General features: G+C 54.8%; 6 protein-coding genes across 6 annotated transcripts; 3 read left to right on the top strand and 3 right to left on the bottom strand.

Annotated features, from left to right (window-relative positions):
• Positions 1–848: 848 nt before the first annotated feature.
• On the top strand, positions 849–1781 carry MONBRDRAFT_16686 (uncharacterized protein; the record flags this gene model as incomplete). The annotated part of the gene is made up of 2 exons (XM_001745229.1): positions 849–1346; positions 1437–1781. 2 exons carry the CDS (start codon positions 849–851, stop codon positions 1779–1781), a joined length of 843 nt encoding a protein of 280 aa, XP_001745281.1.
• A 1297-nt stretch (positions 1782–3078) lies between these two features.
• On the bottom strand, positions 3079–5041 carry MONBRDRAFT_32231 (uncharacterized protein; the record flags this gene model as incomplete). Its single annotated transcript, XM_001745397.1, has 3 exons — positions 3079–3321; positions 3853–3871; positions 4275–5041. The coding sequence occupies 3 exons, from the start codon at positions 5039–5041 to the stop codon at positions 3079–3081; spliced, it is 1029 nt and encodes a 342-aa protein (XP_001745449.1).
• Positions 5042–8899: 3858 nt separating this feature from the next.
• Positions 8900–11238, bottom strand: MONBRDRAFT_20946 (uncharacterized protein). Its single transcript, XM_001745398.1, has 8 exons — positions 10924–11238; positions 10697–10831; positions 10391–10562; positions 10075–10276; positions 9863–9933; positions 9281–9765; positions 9113–9193; positions 8900–8998 (listed from the first exon to the last, which is right to left on the bottom strand). Exons 1-8 carry the CDS (start codon positions 11035–11037, stop codon positions 8978–8980), a joined length of 1281 nt encoding a protein of 426 aa, XP_001745450.1. The 5' UTR covers positions 11038–11238; the 3' UTR covers positions 8900–8977.
• Positions 11239–13046: 1808 nt separating this feature from the next.
• Positions 13047–13875, bottom strand: MONBRDRAFT_16883 (uncharacterized protein; the record flags this gene model as incomplete). Its single annotated transcript, XM_001745399.1, has 4 exons — positions 13047–13218; positions 13289–13467; positions 13586–13662; positions 13812–13875. Coding segments are annotated over 4 exons (492 nt in total), but the record flags the coding sequence as incomplete, so codon positions are not given.
• A 982-nt stretch (positions 13876–14857) lies between these two features.
• Positions 14858–16073, top strand: MONBRDRAFT_1630 (uncharacterized protein; the record flags this gene model as incomplete). Its single annotated transcript, XM_001745230.1, has 3 exons — positions 14858–15020; positions 15155–15307; positions 15415–16073. Coding segments are annotated over 3 exons (975 nt in total), but the record flags the coding sequence as incomplete, so codon positions are not given.
• A 363-nt stretch (positions 16074–16436) lies between these two features.
• Positions 16437–17431, top strand: MONBRDRAFT_18970 (uncharacterized protein). Its single transcript, XM_001745231.1, has 4 exons — positions 16437–16494; positions 16655–16715; positions 16825–16952; positions 17090–17431. Exons 2-4 carry the CDS (start codon positions 16660–16662, stop codon positions 17128–17130), a joined length of 225 nt encoding a protein of 74 aa, XP_001745283.1. The 5' UTR covers positions 16437–16494; positions 16655–16659; the 3' UTR covers positions 17131–17431.
• Positions 17432–17528: the final 97 nt, after the last annotated feature.

The raw sequence follows: 17528 nt of genomic DNA on the forward strand, positions 1-17528 counted from the left end.
TTTGCAACAATTATCGGCTTTGCACATGCTTGTTTGCTCGTGTCACAGCTGAACACGTGTGTGCTCGGTCGGACCTGATTTCTGTAGTGAGGCTGGGACTTGGAGCGTTCTGCTGCTGCTCTAGCCCCAACACGCCAACGCTGCCCTCTGTGGTCGCGGTGTGTGCGACGTGCGTCGCCCAGTAACTCAAGTCTGCCGTCACTCCGCTCATCGACAACCAGAAAACATGTTCCCGTTTCTCGCCATGAGTGAGGGGGCGGCCCTGGTGACGCTTTTCGGAGGCAGCTCGGCTGTCTTGGGATGGCTCGTGGCAACCAAGGGCCCATCCAATGAGATTCCCCCCAACAAGTGAGTTACCCACCCCGTTCTTTTCCTCTTGTTCTTCCTTCTGCCTCGGCTGCAAGTCCACCTTCAAGTACAACTTTTTTCCCTGGGCCACCTCTTCTTCCTTGCATTTCTTCTGTGGCCTGCCCCAGTCCCAAAGTCGTCGCCTTGCTCACTGACGTTTCGCCACCATTGGGTTGCGACTTTGTGCTTAGGGCGTTTCGTGAGCTGTACACGAGTGGTAAGTACCGGCTGCTAGCCCTGTGCTGTTATTCCTTGGTGGACTTGATACGTGAAGAGCGATTGGTCTTGGCTCTCATGGGCATGTGCGGTGACGCTCAGGCTACTGCACCGCCTTTTGTGGTACCATGGTGATGAACTGGACTGACGTGATCAAAGTATGAGGCGCGCCTGCTCGGCCGGGGCAAAAGAGCCCTACACGCTTTGCCAGCCGCGCTGACATCCAGGTCAATACTGGCGGCTGATGATGATTCATGCCAATACATCATTGTGCTTAGGTGCGCATGCAAGCTGAGAGCTTGGTGGTGCCCAAGGGCTCGGCGCGGCAATACACTTCCTTCACGCGTACTCTGACGAAGATTGCGGGCCAGGAGGGCTTGTGGGTGCTGTGGGGCTCTGGGATTGTGTCGGCCTGCTATCGCGACGTGTTTTATTCGTCCATCCGCTACGGTGCCTACCCGATTGTGAAGAATCTGTTGTTTCCCTCGTCACCTGGAAGCGGAGATATCGGCCTGACCCGCAAGTGGGTCTGCGGTGTCTTGACGGGCGGTTTTGGTGCGGCGTTGGCCAACCCAAGTGACATTGTCATGATTCGCATGAAGGCTGAGGCAGGCCGCATCGAGAACAATCGATATGTCACTGGGCTGTACCAGGGTCGCCAACCCCGCTACAAGAACGGCTTTGAAGGCCTGATTCGTTTGCTCCGCGAGGAGGGCATCCGTGCTGCCTACAAGGGCACCTCAGCGACTGCTGCACGCGCTGCCTTGGGAACCGGAGCTCAGGTACGTTGACCCTTTTGGAAGGGCATCATGCTTGTGCTTTTGCCTGTGCAGGGCTGATTTTTAGGACCTATCTCTGCGCACCCATTGTAGGTGGCGTCCTACGATCACTGCAAATATTTGTGCAAGAAACACAACGTTGGGCCTCTGGGCAAGGAGGGTTTGCCGTTGCACGTGTTCAGCGCCTTTGTGGCTGGCATCTGCTTCACGACGTGTGCGGCACCCGCGGACATTATCAAGTCTCAGTACATGGCCGAGACGGGCCGCTTCAAATCAGTCTTAGATTGCGCCGTGCAGCTTGTCCGGACCGAGGGAGCGGCGGCTCTGTTCCGTGGTTGGACGCCAGCGGCCATGCGCCTGTGTCCTCTCTTCATGCTCATGACGCCGATCCTCGAGCAGTGTCGCAAAGCCGTGGGCCTGGGCTGGTTTGCAGTCTAGACACCCTGTTTGATCGTGTGCGCCGCTGCACTTTTGTCGACTGTGTCGACGATGTTCCTTGGCCGTTTTGAAGGACGCTGACTCTCCATCTTGGGCCAAGTTTTGCATCTACATGTGCGGCGCCATTTCTTCTTCTCTCTTTTTTCTGCCTTTATTGTGGTAGACGGACTTACTTGACCTCTCCAGTTTAGCTTGCTTTTTGTGTACCTGTGCCAGTGTCCGTGTTTTTGAGCACCCTACTCTGCTGTCACCATTCGCCCTCGCAACTACAGGATGTGCGTGCCTGTCTGTGTGTCTGTGTGTGTCCATTGATTGGAGTCGGGGCAGGCGATGGCAAATGAAACCCCGAATCGAACAACCCAAAAGTCACAACAAAATGCTGATCAGCATTGTAAAGTTTGAGTCTGATCACTCACCGCGGTATGCAAACTGGCCAGGGCTTGGGGCTCGTCGGGCGCAAAAAGAATTGCACACGGAGACGACGATCATGACAAGAGTTTTGACAGAGTTGATCGAATCCTGTTGATCGATGATGCTGAGCAAACACTTTACTCTGGACAACAGCCTCTGTGCGCGAGGCTCGGAAGCCCAAAGACACGACCACGATTTGAGCGAATCGACAAACCCCAAAAGCCCAGACTTTAGCGCCTGTCATGGCCTTACCAGACCGGATGCTTTTGGTTGATAGAAACCAGGCGACCTACTTGGCCAGGGCATTGCATGGCGGGCTCGGAGGGGTTTTTAATTGATAGTAGATGGATGGTTGAGGTCAAGGGGTAAGGTCAAGGGATCAGTGGGTACAGGAGGTTCGGGGTCCACCACGAAATCCATACCTGGCGTTTCATCAGCTCTCGTTGGCAGGGTAGCTTAGGGTGCTGCCGATGATGCCGGTTGAGGTTGTCGTGCAAGGTTTGAAATGGGAAGATGCTGCACCCCTGCTACACGCAACGTTGTGGGTGGCGTGCCCGGCGCCTTGTTCTGGGACCGACGTCACCTCGGCGGCATGATCGAAGCGTCGAGAGAACGAAAAACATGGCGCGAGCTTGGAAAGTAGGGGTGACCGTGATGCGACTGTCGCTCGTTGGTGAAAGTCTACCTTTTCACGGCACCTGCTCTGCCCGGTCGTTCCCCGCTCACATCATCACACACCGGTCGTTGGTCTTGACTGCCAGTTCCCCAGAGCGCCCATGGCGCTGCCATACCAATTTGGCACCTGCACCAAAAATACCGCTTGGGGCGGCCATGATGTAAGCGACTCACACTACTCTGGGGTTTAGCTTGTTGTTGGGTATGTGTCTCACTTTGGTCTCACTTTGGCTTTGCTCTCTTCTGTCCAATTCATCTCTTTCTCTCTCTCTCTCTCGCCTTCTTCTCTCTCTTTTTGCTCTCTAATTCTCTTCTCTCTCTTGATTCCTTTCTCTTTCTCTCTTTCTCTATCCTCTCTCACTCTTCCTCTCTCTTCTCTCTCCCTCTCTCTCCTCTCTTCTCTCTCTGATTCTCTCTTCTCTTCGCTCTCTGTCTCACTTCTTAGCATCCTGAGCTGTGGACAAAAAAAAGAGCCCATCCCATCACAGCCATCCATACCAATACCCCGACGTGCGCGCGCCATAAGACTGATAAGGACTGGAACTGGTGCTTGTTGACCCAGGCCGGGGCGTGTTTGCTTGGGCACATGGCAGCCTGTGCGCCTGGCAATGCGAGGCATCTGGGCAATGAAGGTATGCGGTTCGCCTCAGCGAAGAGGGCGCGTCGCTTGCACCAGCCACCCCCTGCCTGTTGGAGGAATGAGCCCATTGGTGACATGTTTTGACAGTTGTGATGGACCGGCAGGGACAGGTTGAGATCGAGACCATCACAAGGCACGACGTTGCTTTCGGCCAGGGTTTCTCTGGCCACAGGAGAAGGATTGCGTCGGGCCAAAAGAGTTGCATGTGTCTGTGTATGTCTCAAGGAGCTGAAAGCCTCGAGGGGAGGGGAGTCAAGCGGACTCGAATGGTTATCATCATCTTGATAAGGCCAGTCGCTCGCGGCTTGAGGCAAGCACATCGGCGCGGCCCGTGCCGGCACCTACCGTGGCATCAGTGGGGAAGCTGCAAGGAGAGAAGAAGCAAGAAGAGGGTTGAAAAGAAGTTGAAAAAAAAAGAATGTCGATTGAATCGGAAAAGTCGGGTTGAATGGTAAAGATAATCAGGAAACTCTCGCGGCGCAACTCAAGGGGGCGCCCATGGGGAGAAAAGCTAAGAGACAAGAAAGAAGGCAACACAACGGTAGGGTACACGGTACCCGCGTGTGGGGGCAGAGGTAGGCAGAGGGAGGAAGGGGGAAAGCAAGACCAGCTTGCCAAGAGGTCGGCGAGGGACCAAAGGGGAGAGCTAACACCACAACAAAGGAAAGAATAATGATAATGGGGAACAGAAAAGGAAAAAAAACTGCCTATGGACATCCTAGTCGTCTTGGAGGAGTTCCACGAGTTGGAAGTAGTGCTGATCGTACTGGTTCCAGCTCTTGCGTTGATTTTGAAAGTGTTGCTTGAGGCTGCTCAGGCGGAACTGCAGCTCCGTCGTAAAGTCGGCAGCGAGCTCGCCCGCACAGTTGGCCTGAGCGAGCTGGCCGTAAGATGTGAGGAGGGCAATTTGCTGGAGCTGGAGGCGGCTGAGAAGACGGTAGGCGAGGTCGACCAGGTTGCTGTGTTGCTGGTCGCGGTTAAGGCGCGAGCGGGGGTTCATCTGGCTCTGCAGAAAGGCAGCGTGCTTCTGGCGCAGGCGCAGGTCGCCTTCCTCGCGAGCACGAGCAATGTCCTCGAGGCCGGCGCGAAGCGTGGCGCGGAGTTTTTCGGGCCACTCATCCGTGTTGTTGAGGATAAACTCCATGTCGTAGTGGATGAGGAGGGGCACGGGCAGGCGGATGGGCAGCGACTTGTTGCTGTCTGCCTTGGCGGCGTCCCAGCCCAGCGCGGAGCGGATGGCATCCAGCTGCGTGAGGCTGCGGCTCAGCTGACGCGAGTGAGGTTCCAAGGGAGTCAGGGTCGTGCGCGAGTGGCGAACCGACTCGCAGCGACGAAGCTGACTGCTGCGGCGCGGCCGCGTTGTCGGGGATGAAGAGGGAGAGCTTGCAGTGGAGGATGAGGAAGAAGAAGAGGCCAGCGAGCACGTAGAGTCCATCGAGCTGGCCAGCGGCATGGCCGCCGAATCACTCAGGCTGCGGCGGTGTGGTGGTGGTTCGTCCGCGAACACGGGCATGGTAGCGTCGTAGTAGTGCATGATCAAGTTGACACTAGCCAATGATCTGTTGCCTGGATCTCCAAAATCTCATCAACGACCAAGGAAGTAGAGCGCGCGCACGGGGAGAGAGGGGCTCACAAAAGTGAATCAAGCCGGGAGCCGGGGAGAGGGGGCGGAAGGGAGCACGACGTGAAAGAGTCGGTCACGAGCAGAAAAATGCCACTCCCTCCCGCCACTCTCTCTCTTGAACTCTCTCTCTCTCTCTCTCTCTCTCTCTCTCTCTCTCTCTCTCTCTCTCTCTCTCTCTCTCTCTCTCTCTCGCTCTCGCTCTCTTCACCCCTTCTTTGTTAATGACCCTTCCTTTTGTTCTCGATTCCTGAAACCAGAGTGTGTGGCTTTTGCAAAAGGAGTAGGTGGATATTGGATTGCATGTGTGGGGGTTAACAAGCCTACATCATTGTGGATAGAGAGTTGGGTGTGAGTTTTGGCTTGGGGGAAAAGGGTGGAATCCACAACCCCCTGGTCTGTCTCTCTCGTTCCTCTATGTGTGTGTGTGTGTGAGTGAGTGAGTGTGTGCGTTTTATGAAATCAAAGTGCCAGCGATATGATGGCACGGACGCTTTGGCTGTTTCCTGGCGGGTGGAGGTCGTCGTTGCCACTGCCCTGACAGCCCCGATCAAAGCCCTCACATGGCGAGGCGATGTACACAGGAACGAGGGCTCTTTTTTAGCAAAAAGGCAAGATTTTTGGGGAAGTGGATAACCTTGAGGGCTTGGCGCAGCAGGAACAAAGAGACCTCTTTGCTGTTTCCTTGCCCATTCTGAGTTGGGAAAGCTTTTCTCAAGCTTGCTTCTGTCTCATGTGGTTGACCGAGACGTCGCTGCGTCTGTCGCTTTCGTGAGGAAGGGGCTGAAATGAACGACATCGAACAAGTGGGCAAGCGCTTTGGGATGCAAGACGACGACGGGGTGACATGAGTGTGAGTTCATCGCGTCAGCGTAACAGCAAGAACACCGAAGCGGGTAGCACCCTGGTGGAGCCCTAGTCGCCTAACCTCCGGCCGTTTCAGGACCAGCTACATCTTCATACGCAAGACTGAACTTCGGAAAGCGTGCAGCGCCAACCTTTATCAAAGGGGGGGGGCGCGAACTCCTGCTGGTTCAGGGTCAAAAACAGCCGGACACCCCCACTTGGCATTTCTGTCCTGTCACGGGTAACATAGTTTTGGGCGTGTGGTTCTGTGACCCTAACCCGCTCTGACCCCCGGGATGGTAGAATTTATGGGGTAACGAAGTCATTTCGAAACCATTGATAGCCCCAACCTGTCCCCAATGCAAAAAGTTGGGCCAACCTTCACATGTGTGCAACGCACGTTAAGAAATGCCTGGTATGCAAAAAGAATGAGGACGCTAATCTGCTCTAAAGATCCAACCCAGGACAGACGATGCGTCATGGACCACCACACGATACCCTCCATTCACCCCCAACACCACCTGTTGTCGAGCACGTTGCAGCCTGTTAACTCAGCATGTTGCAGCGTGCTTCGGCGATCAAAGAGCGGAGGATCATGAACCATAGCCGACTACGCAGTCGGGACCTTCAGGCTATCATGTCGCCGTTCCTGGTCTCGGCTCGGGGCCGACACTGAAGCCTTGAAAGTGGGCAACATGAACAGACACATTGGCCAGAGTTGCGCATCTGGTTGACGGCACACGCCGCGACCAGCCCTACTGAATTTCACTCATAGGGCCAACATGCGCGCAAGACAACCCGACTGCAGCTGACTCCAGAACTAAATCTTACAGCATGGACTCGACGCTCTGGCGCTCGCTGTTGCAGACCTGCTTCCCTTTCCGCATGCCCGCTTCTTTCTGATTGGAGGCGGGCCCTAATGCAAGAATTTTGGCAGAGGCTGCCGTGTATTATTGGTTGAACCAAACAAGGTTCCACGGGGCACTCGACCCGGACACGACAACGTCCCGAACAAGGACCGGAAGCAAGCGCGAAACGTGGGCCGCACGCCTTGCCCACGCTTTCACTCATCAGGTCTTCAACCTTACATAGCATCCAACTCTTTGCAAACTCTTGTTGGGTGTCGATTTGGCTCCCATGCTGGTGACCTTATCCCATAGTCCAAAGTTCGACCTCACTCTGGTATGTGTGCCGAGCTGTTGTGCCATACCAGATGGGTTCGGTACGGCACCGTTGTTTTGCCTTGCTGCGAGGGCTTCTTTCCTAAAGCACACTGGAGTTCCTGCGCCGTGGTCCCAAGCTTCAGGACCAAAAGGACATGGCGGTCTATTCCTCTTCGACGTGCCCCTTTGCGTCAAAGGGGTTGAAAGAGCTGTAAGGTTGTAAAGCAAGCAATCAACCTTGATCGGCTGACGTCAGCCAAGATGGGGGAGGGCAACTCTGCGCCGTCCAGAACTGTTCCATAGACCACGCGCACGCTACACGCAATGCGTCCTGGGGCAGCTGCTGTTATGCTTGTCCCGGCACTCTTATGCACATATTCCGAAACTCCAGGCACACAACGCTCCTGCCAAGCCCTGTAGCCCTGTTCATAAAGATGATAGAAAAGGACGAGCAAGGAGTCAAGCAGCCCGCACAGCTCATCCCTCGTCATGCCCAGTCATCTCAAATGAACGCATCATGCGCGCACACCGACAGACTGTCGACATCCGCAGAAACACGCGCTGTCGTCAGCATACGGCACACCGCCTCAGATGGCAGCGCCCCTGGCGGATAACACAGGTTTTTTCAAAGGACCCGAGCCCATCTCTGGCGCTGCATGTCCACACTATGACGCGATTGATATGAGTGACCGCACTCACAAGTACCGACGCCCCAGAAACCCCGGGTGCGCCATATGACCGTCAGTGTCCCTCGATTCACATGACATTGCCCCTGATTGGGAGATGGTACAGTAACTTTGCCCGTCGTCCCACGTTCACACACACCGTTCACATATAACCATTCTTGCTTCTGCCAGCTGCGTGCCACGCTCGCAAACAGCCGCTGCCGCTGTGCAACCTCCCTACACCACAATGTCACACAATTCCATCATTCCCTCCAACACACACAAACACGCACACACACTTGATTGCAGCCCATGGGTGGGTCGCGAATTCATCCCACTTGCTTCTGTAACCCTCAACCCTTGAACACTCATTATCATCCGGTTGTCTTTCCCCTTCCGACTTCTCTCAGTCATGTGGTGACCTGCCGTCGGACCCATGGCATCTCACACGCACGCTCTGCCACCCAGCTGAGGGGATGCTGTTGCTTTTCTTGTATGTGTGAGAAGGCAACCATGCACAAGCAATACACTGTCCTGGGTCACGCGGTTGGGTCATGCATGAACAATCGTCCCAGTCCTCAGGACATTGAGACTCACATGTTCACCGCACATGCTCTCCAGCTCTGCCCCTCCAGCTCTCCCCCTCCATCTCTTCCCTCGCTTCGCAGCAAGATCAGCTGACAGAATCAATCCAAGAGAGACAATGTGAGTGAACACTGCCCTACCTGGCCCCTCCAGCAGATGCAGAGTGCCGTAATTGACGGCCGCATCACGCACCAATCTCGTGCACGTGATAGAGCCTTCTTGCTCCCATTCTAGTGGGGTCCCCGGGTCTCCCTCCTTGTTCAGGGTTACCCAGTTTATGTTCCCAATCGAGTATGGATTTCTTGAGACCAGTCTGGGCCCCATGGCGAAACCCATGTATCAATCGGTCGGTTATACCGAAGTTCAGGTCGGTCTGGTGTCCAGTTTCTTCGGACCCTGGCCGGTGATTTTTGGCGGGTTTGTCGCCGGGGCCTTTTCACTTCGCTTTGGACTGATGCGCTAGATGAAGAAGTGAAGTGAAGGGTCAGAGAATAAAATAAATCTGAGCTGGTGCGATTGTGATCTGCAATTGTCATCGGATTTTCAAGCCGTGCGTCTGTGTACAAACGCCTAGAATGGTCTGGAACGGCTTACCAACCCGCATCCATGGTCTGGTAGAGAAGACGAGAAAAGCAGAGAAGATGAGCCAAACAAGAGACCGGCGGCAAAAGATAGGGCTCTCTTTTCCTTCCTCCAGAGTCAAAGCTCGCCCCGAGAGGACTCACCTCAAAGGTAAAGTTGAACACCTCTGGCATGCCCAGGTGCGAGGCGTTGGGGAACTGAGACCAAGAAAACGGCGGCAGTCCCTAAAAAAAAAAAACGTCCAGAACAACGCGTGTGCATGAGAAGACGCTTTGGGAATTCGATCAAGGAACATGGCATTCGGGACCTACGTGCGACGTCGTAGGACCGTTGATGACTTGGCTCTGCAGTTTGAGAGCCATCGAGTATGTCGTGACCTTGGTGTCGTAGCAACCGCCAGGGGAGGGACTATCGCTCTCGAGATCACCACGCGAGCAAATGGCGTTGTACGGATCGCCCTTGGCGTAAGGATCGTTCTTGTAATCATTGTAGCGCATGATGGCCTTGAAAGAATCGAGATCAACCACAGTAGTCTGGTCACGGCGGAAAATCTTGGCGCGCGGCGCCAGCTCGTATGAGTCATCCGTGCCGTGCTGCTTGACCACAGCCGGGTAGCCCGAGAGGTTGTAAATCTTCTCAAAGAAGGGAACATTGTACGAAGGCCAATAACCAAGGGACAACATCTTGGTCACATCGGCATACTCCCAGGTGCCGGGGATTTGCTCCGCCACATAGAGTGTACCATCCAAGAGCGGCTGGCCCGGCGTGAATTTGTTCAGATCCATCACCATGTACTCTGTGGCGGTTAACGTCGTAAGACCAGGGCACCAAAAAAGGATACGCAGGGACAGGACAAGGAGGGATGTCGAAGGAAGATGTAAAGGCGCACTCACGGTTGTTGTAGGTTCCGCTGTTGTGGCGACCGGCCAGCTCCGCCCAATCCTCTGAGGTCTGTGCCAACGCCCTGACATTAAGAAGCAACAAAGGCGAAAGCAATGAGAGTTCAGCAAAAGGCTGCTGATGCACACACACGCGCGCACAACGAAGCTAGAATCCGACGCCGTTTTAAAAAGAGTACAGGGCTGCGACTCGAGTCATTACTCACGTGGCAGTACGAATGCGAATCCATGACTGAAGGGACTCGGGCTGGATGTACTGCTGGAGGTCAGTGTTGAAAACGTTGTTGGTGGTTTGCAGCATGACAAGACCGCTGGACATGAGGTAAAAGTCATCGAGCGACTCGAGGTAGCCCGGGTAGGAGGAGAAGCTAATCTTCTTGGCGTGGGTGATGGTTGCCTGGAAGTTGTCTGCAAAGCGCGAAAAGCAATGCCAAGCGCGAGTGAAGGAGCGGGTTGCTTGGGAGCTGGCCCCAGCGACAAAACAGGGGTCAAGTCAACAACGGGGGCAACTTGGCACCCAACATGACGCACAGTGCTTGTAAATGCGGTTCATGGCTTGATAAATGTACCAGGCCGAGTGACTCATAAACAGATCCGAAAAGTCGCCAGTGAGCTTGATCAAAGCGGAGCAACGTCCGTTGCGCATGCGCCAGTCGTGGAATTCACGGCTGCTCATCTTGGTGACGTCAACGGCCTCGCTGGGCAACACCTGTCAAGTTTCAGGAGGTGGCAAACGGTGCATCATGCTCACGGCCAGGCTCGGTAATACCAGCGCGGGCTTTGCCACGTGTGCGTGAGCGGGCAGATGACGGGCTAATTTGGCCAGACCTTGGGGATGATATCGAAAAAGTCGCCGTTGCCGTTGAGAAGTTGAAAGGCGAATTCGGGGAGCACGTGTTTGTCATAGACGTTGGCACCGTAACCCGCACGCAGACCGTCGTATTGGGCCATAATAAGGCCGACCTGAAGATATCACGCAGTTTAATGGTACAAGAATGAGCTTGACATGAGGCTTGACAGGTTGCGCAGAGTCAAAGGGACTATGTGGCTCTGACCTGTTGCCAAAAGACGTCATCCTGGTTGGCGGCCACCTGAGAGCGCGTCCAGTTGAATTGAGCGGCGAGAAACTTGAGCAGAGGCTCGGGAATGCCGTTATTCAAGGAGGACATGCTCGAGGCCACATTGATATACTGATCATAAATGCCCTTGTTGGTGAGGAAGCCCTCGAGGAAGCCGGCCGCAAAGTATTGGTCATGGTCTGAAGCCGATGGGTTGGTTTCAATCTTCAGCACGCCAAAACCTGAGGCATGGTTGGCGGCCTCGTCAAAGCTACCAAAAGCAACGGCACTCGTGTCCAGGCCTGCCTTGAACTACACAAAACCAAGACCAAGCCAACCCGGTGAAGACAAACAGAGAGAGTGCAAAACGCACACACACCCTCAAGACGCGCGGGAGCAGGGCCGCGACCCAGTGTCCATGACACTAGCCGCTTGGCACCAGAGCCGGCAACCAGTAACCAGCCCCCTTCCGCCGAGCGAGACTTACCATAGGTTGACCATTGACCATCAAGACCGAGCCCTGTCGGCCAGGGAAATTGGCTCCCTCAGCCAGCTTGGCCGTGGACATGGCCCCAGCGGTGACGGCCAATGCCAGTACCACCAGCGCCATGCGCTGTACTGCAGTTTGCTTCACCATCATCGCCCGGCTGCCGTTTCAACTGTCTCGTTTTTCTGGAGGAGCCAGTGAGAGAGAGGGAGAAAAATCCAACACAACACCCGCTCTGGTCTATACACCAACTACTTGTCTACATGCATAAACTAGTGGCGGTTTCGAATCTACATTCAACTAAAAAGCGTAGGGATTCTACAATAACCCTATATTCATCTGCATTAACCCGATGAGGACCGCCATCTTCGTGAATGGCGTGCAAACCGTCTGACAACATCGTTGGTTTATGCTGACAATTGTATCTGACAATTATGCTGCTTATTGTTTTCGCCTGGTTTTTATACGCTCAGCTATACAGGTTGAGACCCAGCGTGTCGTTTTGATTTTTTCATTTTTTTATTTTTTTTTGAACTCAACGGCTTCACGTGGTGGGCCGCACACACGGGCGGTGTACGCTGTCGCGGGCGTCGCCCACACACGGGGTAAAAAGGCGGTCAGGGTCAGGGTTGATGTCGTTTTTTGAATGGCACATCGAATGTGTCCTGATAGTGACACCAACACTGACTCTGACCGCCTTTTTGCGAGCTGGCGGTGCGCTTGATGTCTGCGCTGGTGAGTGTGATGATGGCTGGCGAATGGCAGCCCAACTGGCAAAAGTCGAGTCGACGCGCTGTAGTGTGTACAAAGCCTTTCTAAACATGAGTGGATGGCTTTGAAGAATCAGGCGCCATAACAACCCCGGGGCAGGCAGCGTCCTTTTCGTGTGGCGGATGAAGTGAGGGTTGCTTTTCGGAGTGGCCCTCGCTCATCTGTCCGGCGCTGCTCCCTAAATTCTCTATCTTCCTCTTCAACTCTTTTTGAGTTTCTCGACTTTGTGGCCAGTGTCATGTCCGTGTTTTCTCACGACCCCTTGCACCCTGTCTGCCATGCATAGGATTTCCATTTGACCTCGCAGCCCGAGCTCTCGTTTGCTGCTGTGCAGCCTTTGGCGATGTTTGTTCTGTGTCCTACGTGACAAGCAGCGTCGTTTTAGTCGTCAAATCATAATGCCATGTTTGGTACATAATGGACATGCCTGCAATTGAGCCGAGCTCAACCCAATACCTTTTCTCTCTCATTGTGTTCATTTTGCGCCGCCTCGGCGCCCGACTGGAAGGTGGACGAATGAGCTTTACACTATCATGTAAATTATCGAGCACCGCAGGTGCACCACGAAAGGGGTTCAATGATGGCACCGCACACGAGGTCCATGGCAGCGAGAAGAAAGCAGCACTGAGAGTCGAATGCATGGGTCATCCTAGCGGATGTGGCGCAAAAAGTAGAGGCCGGCCACGGCAACGGTTGCGCCGACGACGGCCGATGAGAGCAGACCCAGCCATTGTTGGGTGGTCGATTGGTGTGCCTCAAGAGACAGGGCATAGCTAGGGCAGGTCATTCATCTGGTGTGAGATGCGTTCTCGAGCGTGGGGAACAACAGCTGCAGCTGGGTTGCAACTTAAAGGGGATCCACTCACCCGTAAAGGCGGGCATCGATTGACCAGTTTTGGCGCATCTTCTCTTCGAGCGTGGCTCGGAGGCGGCGCACGGGCACTGTCTCCACCTCGATAAACTCAGAGTCCTCCAGGTTGGGCATGGGGTTTTGGTTGTCGGGATGATCCAGATCCACTTCGACGGTCACATAGCTAAGGGGGTTTATGAGTGAGCGGCTGCGGGCTGACGGATGGGGAGTGCTGCGATCCACACGAGCCTCACCGCATGCAGGCAGAGCACATGCCCGGGTCGACGTGTACAATAGGGCTGACGTGGGTGACCACGCCTACATAGCCACATTCCTCATGCAGCTCGCGTAGCGCAGCCTGCTCGGTTGTCTCGTTGGCATCGACGAGTCCCGCAGGAAATTCCATACAGTAGCTCTCCGTGGCCGGGCGAAACTGAACAAGCGGTACAGGCAAGGGTCAGAGGCACAGATCTGGTGCAAACACGGCCCCTTGGCGCCGCGAAATCAAGCCCGAGCAGGCAGCTTGCAGGATTGAGGCAGCGGCGATTCACCTGTGAAATGAGAACGACGTGGTCGCCGCGCCCCCGCTGCTTGATGATGGGCACAATGCAGACAGCATCAATCTCGCCTGAGAACCAACCAACGCAAACAAACGAGCAAAGCACGCCGCCTCCATATCAACACATTCCACTTGTACCGCAACAACCATTGGGGTGGCGCGAGCTGAGCGCCCTGCAGGCCGGATGACAAAGAAGAAAAAAAAAAAAAAGTAGCGACCTGTTCGAGTGGTGCGCTCCACGACCTCCCACGGGCGCGACTGTCCGTTCGGATCTTGCCATGTGTACTACAAACAGGGTGGGAGGTGAGCTTCTGGGCCCTGGCACATCCTGGCGACGCGACGGAACCTAGGGTCCTCACCTTGCACAGACGAATCCAGCGAAACCCTTCGGTCGGCACGGCCTCCTTGGCCACCACCTTGCACAGCGCAGAAGTCGAATCCATCCTCCTTGATGCACGCGTACCACACCTACGTTCACACGCCCACACACACACACACACACACACACACACACACACATGCCATGTCACTCCATCACGACCTCCCTGTCAAAGCTGCCCACCATCGCCATGGCCAATGGTTCATGGTCACGGCGAGGTCCATGAGAGCACGCACGCGCGCGCTGTGGTTCACGCACCGTATTTTATCTGACAAATGTGTCTGACAAATGCGATCAAAATCAAGAAAAGGAAAAAATTCGTGAGATCGTGAGACCGGAGATCGTGAGATCAATCAAGGTTGATTGATCGGAAGAGCACGGCTGATATGCGGGGAGATGGAGGCTGGGAGGCAGGAGGTCCGAGGCTAAGGACAGGGAGACTTCAGGCAGAGACCCAGAAAGGTACAGAATGACACACAGAACGATACCAGGGATAACACCAGGAGACGTAGGGAAAATAGCCTCTGATTGAAAACAAACAGAATGACACACACAGAGTTTGTTGATGTTTTGTTTGTTTGTTTGCAGTTGAGCCTCGTCGTGCTTTCGTGCTCGCACCGGTCCTTGCCACTGAAAACCCAGTTTCGTGGTCGCCGTGGTTCACGCATACAGAGAGGGAGAGAGAGGGTGAAGCAAGACCGCGTTGGGGCTGGACGTTGTCGATTCTCGCTCGACTTTGTCTTGATCTTTGTCCTTGGGAAAATGGCGAGTCAGCGGGTGACGCGCCTGGTGGGTTGGGTGATGCTGGTGGCGGCCGTCACCTCGGGCACGTACGTGCCCAACATTGCGCGTGGCAAGTGGCTGCATGAGGCCGTCGACTCCTTGGGTGCCAAGTGCATCGATGGCTCGGCCCCCTTCTACGCAATCCGCTCCGCCACCTCTGTGACCAACAGCACCAAATGGTACTTCCACATCGAGGGCGGCGCCTGGTGCACCAGCGTGGACAACTGCTATGATCGATCGCTCAGCCAATTCGGCAGCTCTGATCGTCGCTTTGGTATGGACAAGATGGCAGGCAGCCGCATACAAGCCTCCTTCTCCTCGCGGCCGCAGGGAGGGCAGCTGAAAGAGACAAAAGCAAACGATACTCAGTACAACACCTCACCCTTGGGTATCTCACAGGCTTCAACGAAACCATGGACATGTCCTTGATTAATGGATGCAACAACAGTCGCTGGTGTGGAACTCTGTCCGTGCCAGACGCTACACAAAACCCCATGGCCCACGACTGGAACTTTGTGTGGTTCCACTATTGCGATGGGGGCAGCTTCACAGGTAGGAGCGCGTGTCCCGACCACCGCCCTGTTTCGTGGCACGCAAATTACAACTAACGAGCGCTGGCTTTGAAAATGCCATCGCGGCCTCGGGCTTGGTGTCTGTAGGCAACAACGAGACCGCCACCGAGTACAACAACACCCAAATGTACTTTCGAGGCTATCGCATCTTACGTGCCTCCATGCTGGATCTCCTGCAGAACGAAGGCCTGGATCGGGCAGATACCGTCATCATTGGCGGTGATTCGGCCGGTGGACTCGCCACATGGATTCACACTGATGGAATTCGCGCCATGCTCCCCACACAGGCCCACGTTGTCGGACTCCCCGACTCGGGCTTCTTCATGGACTACGGGACCTGGAGCAACGGCCTCCGCTGGATTTACAGCTTTATGAACGCGACTGCGGGTCTCAATCAAGCCTGTGTTGCTCACTACGCCCCAGTCAGGAACATCACGGCTTGCATGTTTGCCCAATACACTGCTCCTTTCAGCCAGACGCCCATGTTCGCGCTGCAGGGCCGCTTTGATGCCTACCAGACCGGCTCAATCCTGCATTCCCAAGACCCCGCCCAGGTGAATCCGTACGGTGAATGGCTGACCTCAGTCCTCACCTCTACCCTCAACCTCCAAACAGGCGGCAAACACGCGGCTTTCATTGACTCGTGCCACCACCACTGTGGCTACTGGACCAATTGCCTCGGCGTCGCCATTGACGGCCGCGGCGCCAAAGACGCTGTCGCCGCCTGGATGTTCAACCAGACCACCCAGCGGCTCTGGTTCCAAAACGAAACCTTTCCCTGCTCCAGCTGCTGCAATGATGGCGACTGCGCCAACCCCGCGGCCACCGACGCGCTGCACCTCGCCCGCCCCTAGCAGCCGACGGCGTGTATTTGCAAAATCGAAAGCAGTGAGCATATTATCTTCTTTATTGTCAGACATTCTGGTATTTTGAGAACGGCTACACTCTGTATACAACAAAACCTCTTTTTTTACGCCTGACCAATACACGCTTTTCACCAAATCAAATTCAAATTTTTCGCGGGAAAGTTTTTGTGCACAAAAAACACAACGGTCTTGACCATTTGCTGCTGTTGCTGCTGGTGGTTGTGGTGTTGCCATTTTCCCGCCAAACAGGACGCGTCGACGAGGACACGACGACCCGACGACCAGTGAATCTGCGACGCCGGTACGTACGTGTGTGTGTGTGTGGAATTGTATGTTCGTCTGGTATTTGTGGTTGAATGCAAAGAGGGAAACCCTCAAGGGTGTGGTGTTGGATGCCATTGTCAATGGCCGTTCGTGGTCTCACTCGGCTCGGCTCGGCGCGCCGCGCTTTCCATCAACAGGCATCATGGCTGACCAAATTTGCTACAGTGTCAAGTACTTTGACGACACGCACGAGTACCGGTAAGGGGTCATCGCACTTACACCACGATTGGTTCAACCACGTTCTTGCCCTGGCTGCACAGCTGACGCTAACGTTGTTCTGTGTGCCTCGCTCGCGGCCACGCTTCAGTCATGTCATCCTTCCCAAGTCTATTGCGCGCCATGTCCCCGATGACCGTCTGATGACCGAGACCGAGTGGCGCAACCTCGGCGTTCAGCAGTCTCGAGGCTGGATTCACTACATGATTCACCGCCCTGGTATGTTACTTTGCCTCACCTTTTTTTTTTTTTTTGCCTTTTCTTCTTCCTTCTGGCCTTGCTTGCAATTACTCTTTGGCCTCCGTACTTCCCCAGCTTGCTCGCTCACGTCGATGCCCTTGTGTGTATCCACGCAGAGCCCCACATCCTGCTCTTCCGTCGCAAGAAAACGTGCTAAGCACGATCCCAGCAGAGAGACGGACTTGACGGGTAGCGCCATTGACTCCCTCCCTTCAGGCCATCTTCCTTTGCACACGTTCCTTTGAGTGATTCTTGTTTGTCGTGTATCTGCCAGATGCAGCACTAGACTCCCAGTCGTCTGATGCTTGATTGTGGCGCCGTGTCACATGCCTTTTTACGTTGTCTTTCTTTTTCCATCGTTGGCGGCGTCGTGTGCCTCAATGCTCTCGGTGTCCGTGACCTCTGTTTATCTTTTTGTTTTGTTTTTGTTTTTTTTTGTTTGTTCTTGAGAGGAAACCAGGAATATATGTCGGTATGGGACGGTAGTGATTCGTCCCTTGTGCTTGTGTTCGTGTTTACAATGTGCTCTTCTTTCTCTCTCTCCCCCCCCCCCAA

Source organism: Monosiga brevicollis, genomic scaffold (genome assembly GCF_000002865.3).
Source record: "Monosiga brevicollis MX1 MONBRscaffold_8 genomic scaffold, whole genome shotgun sequence".
Taxonomy (NCBI): Eukaryota; class Choanoflagellata; order Craspedida; family Salpingoecidae; genus Monosiga; species Monosiga brevicollis.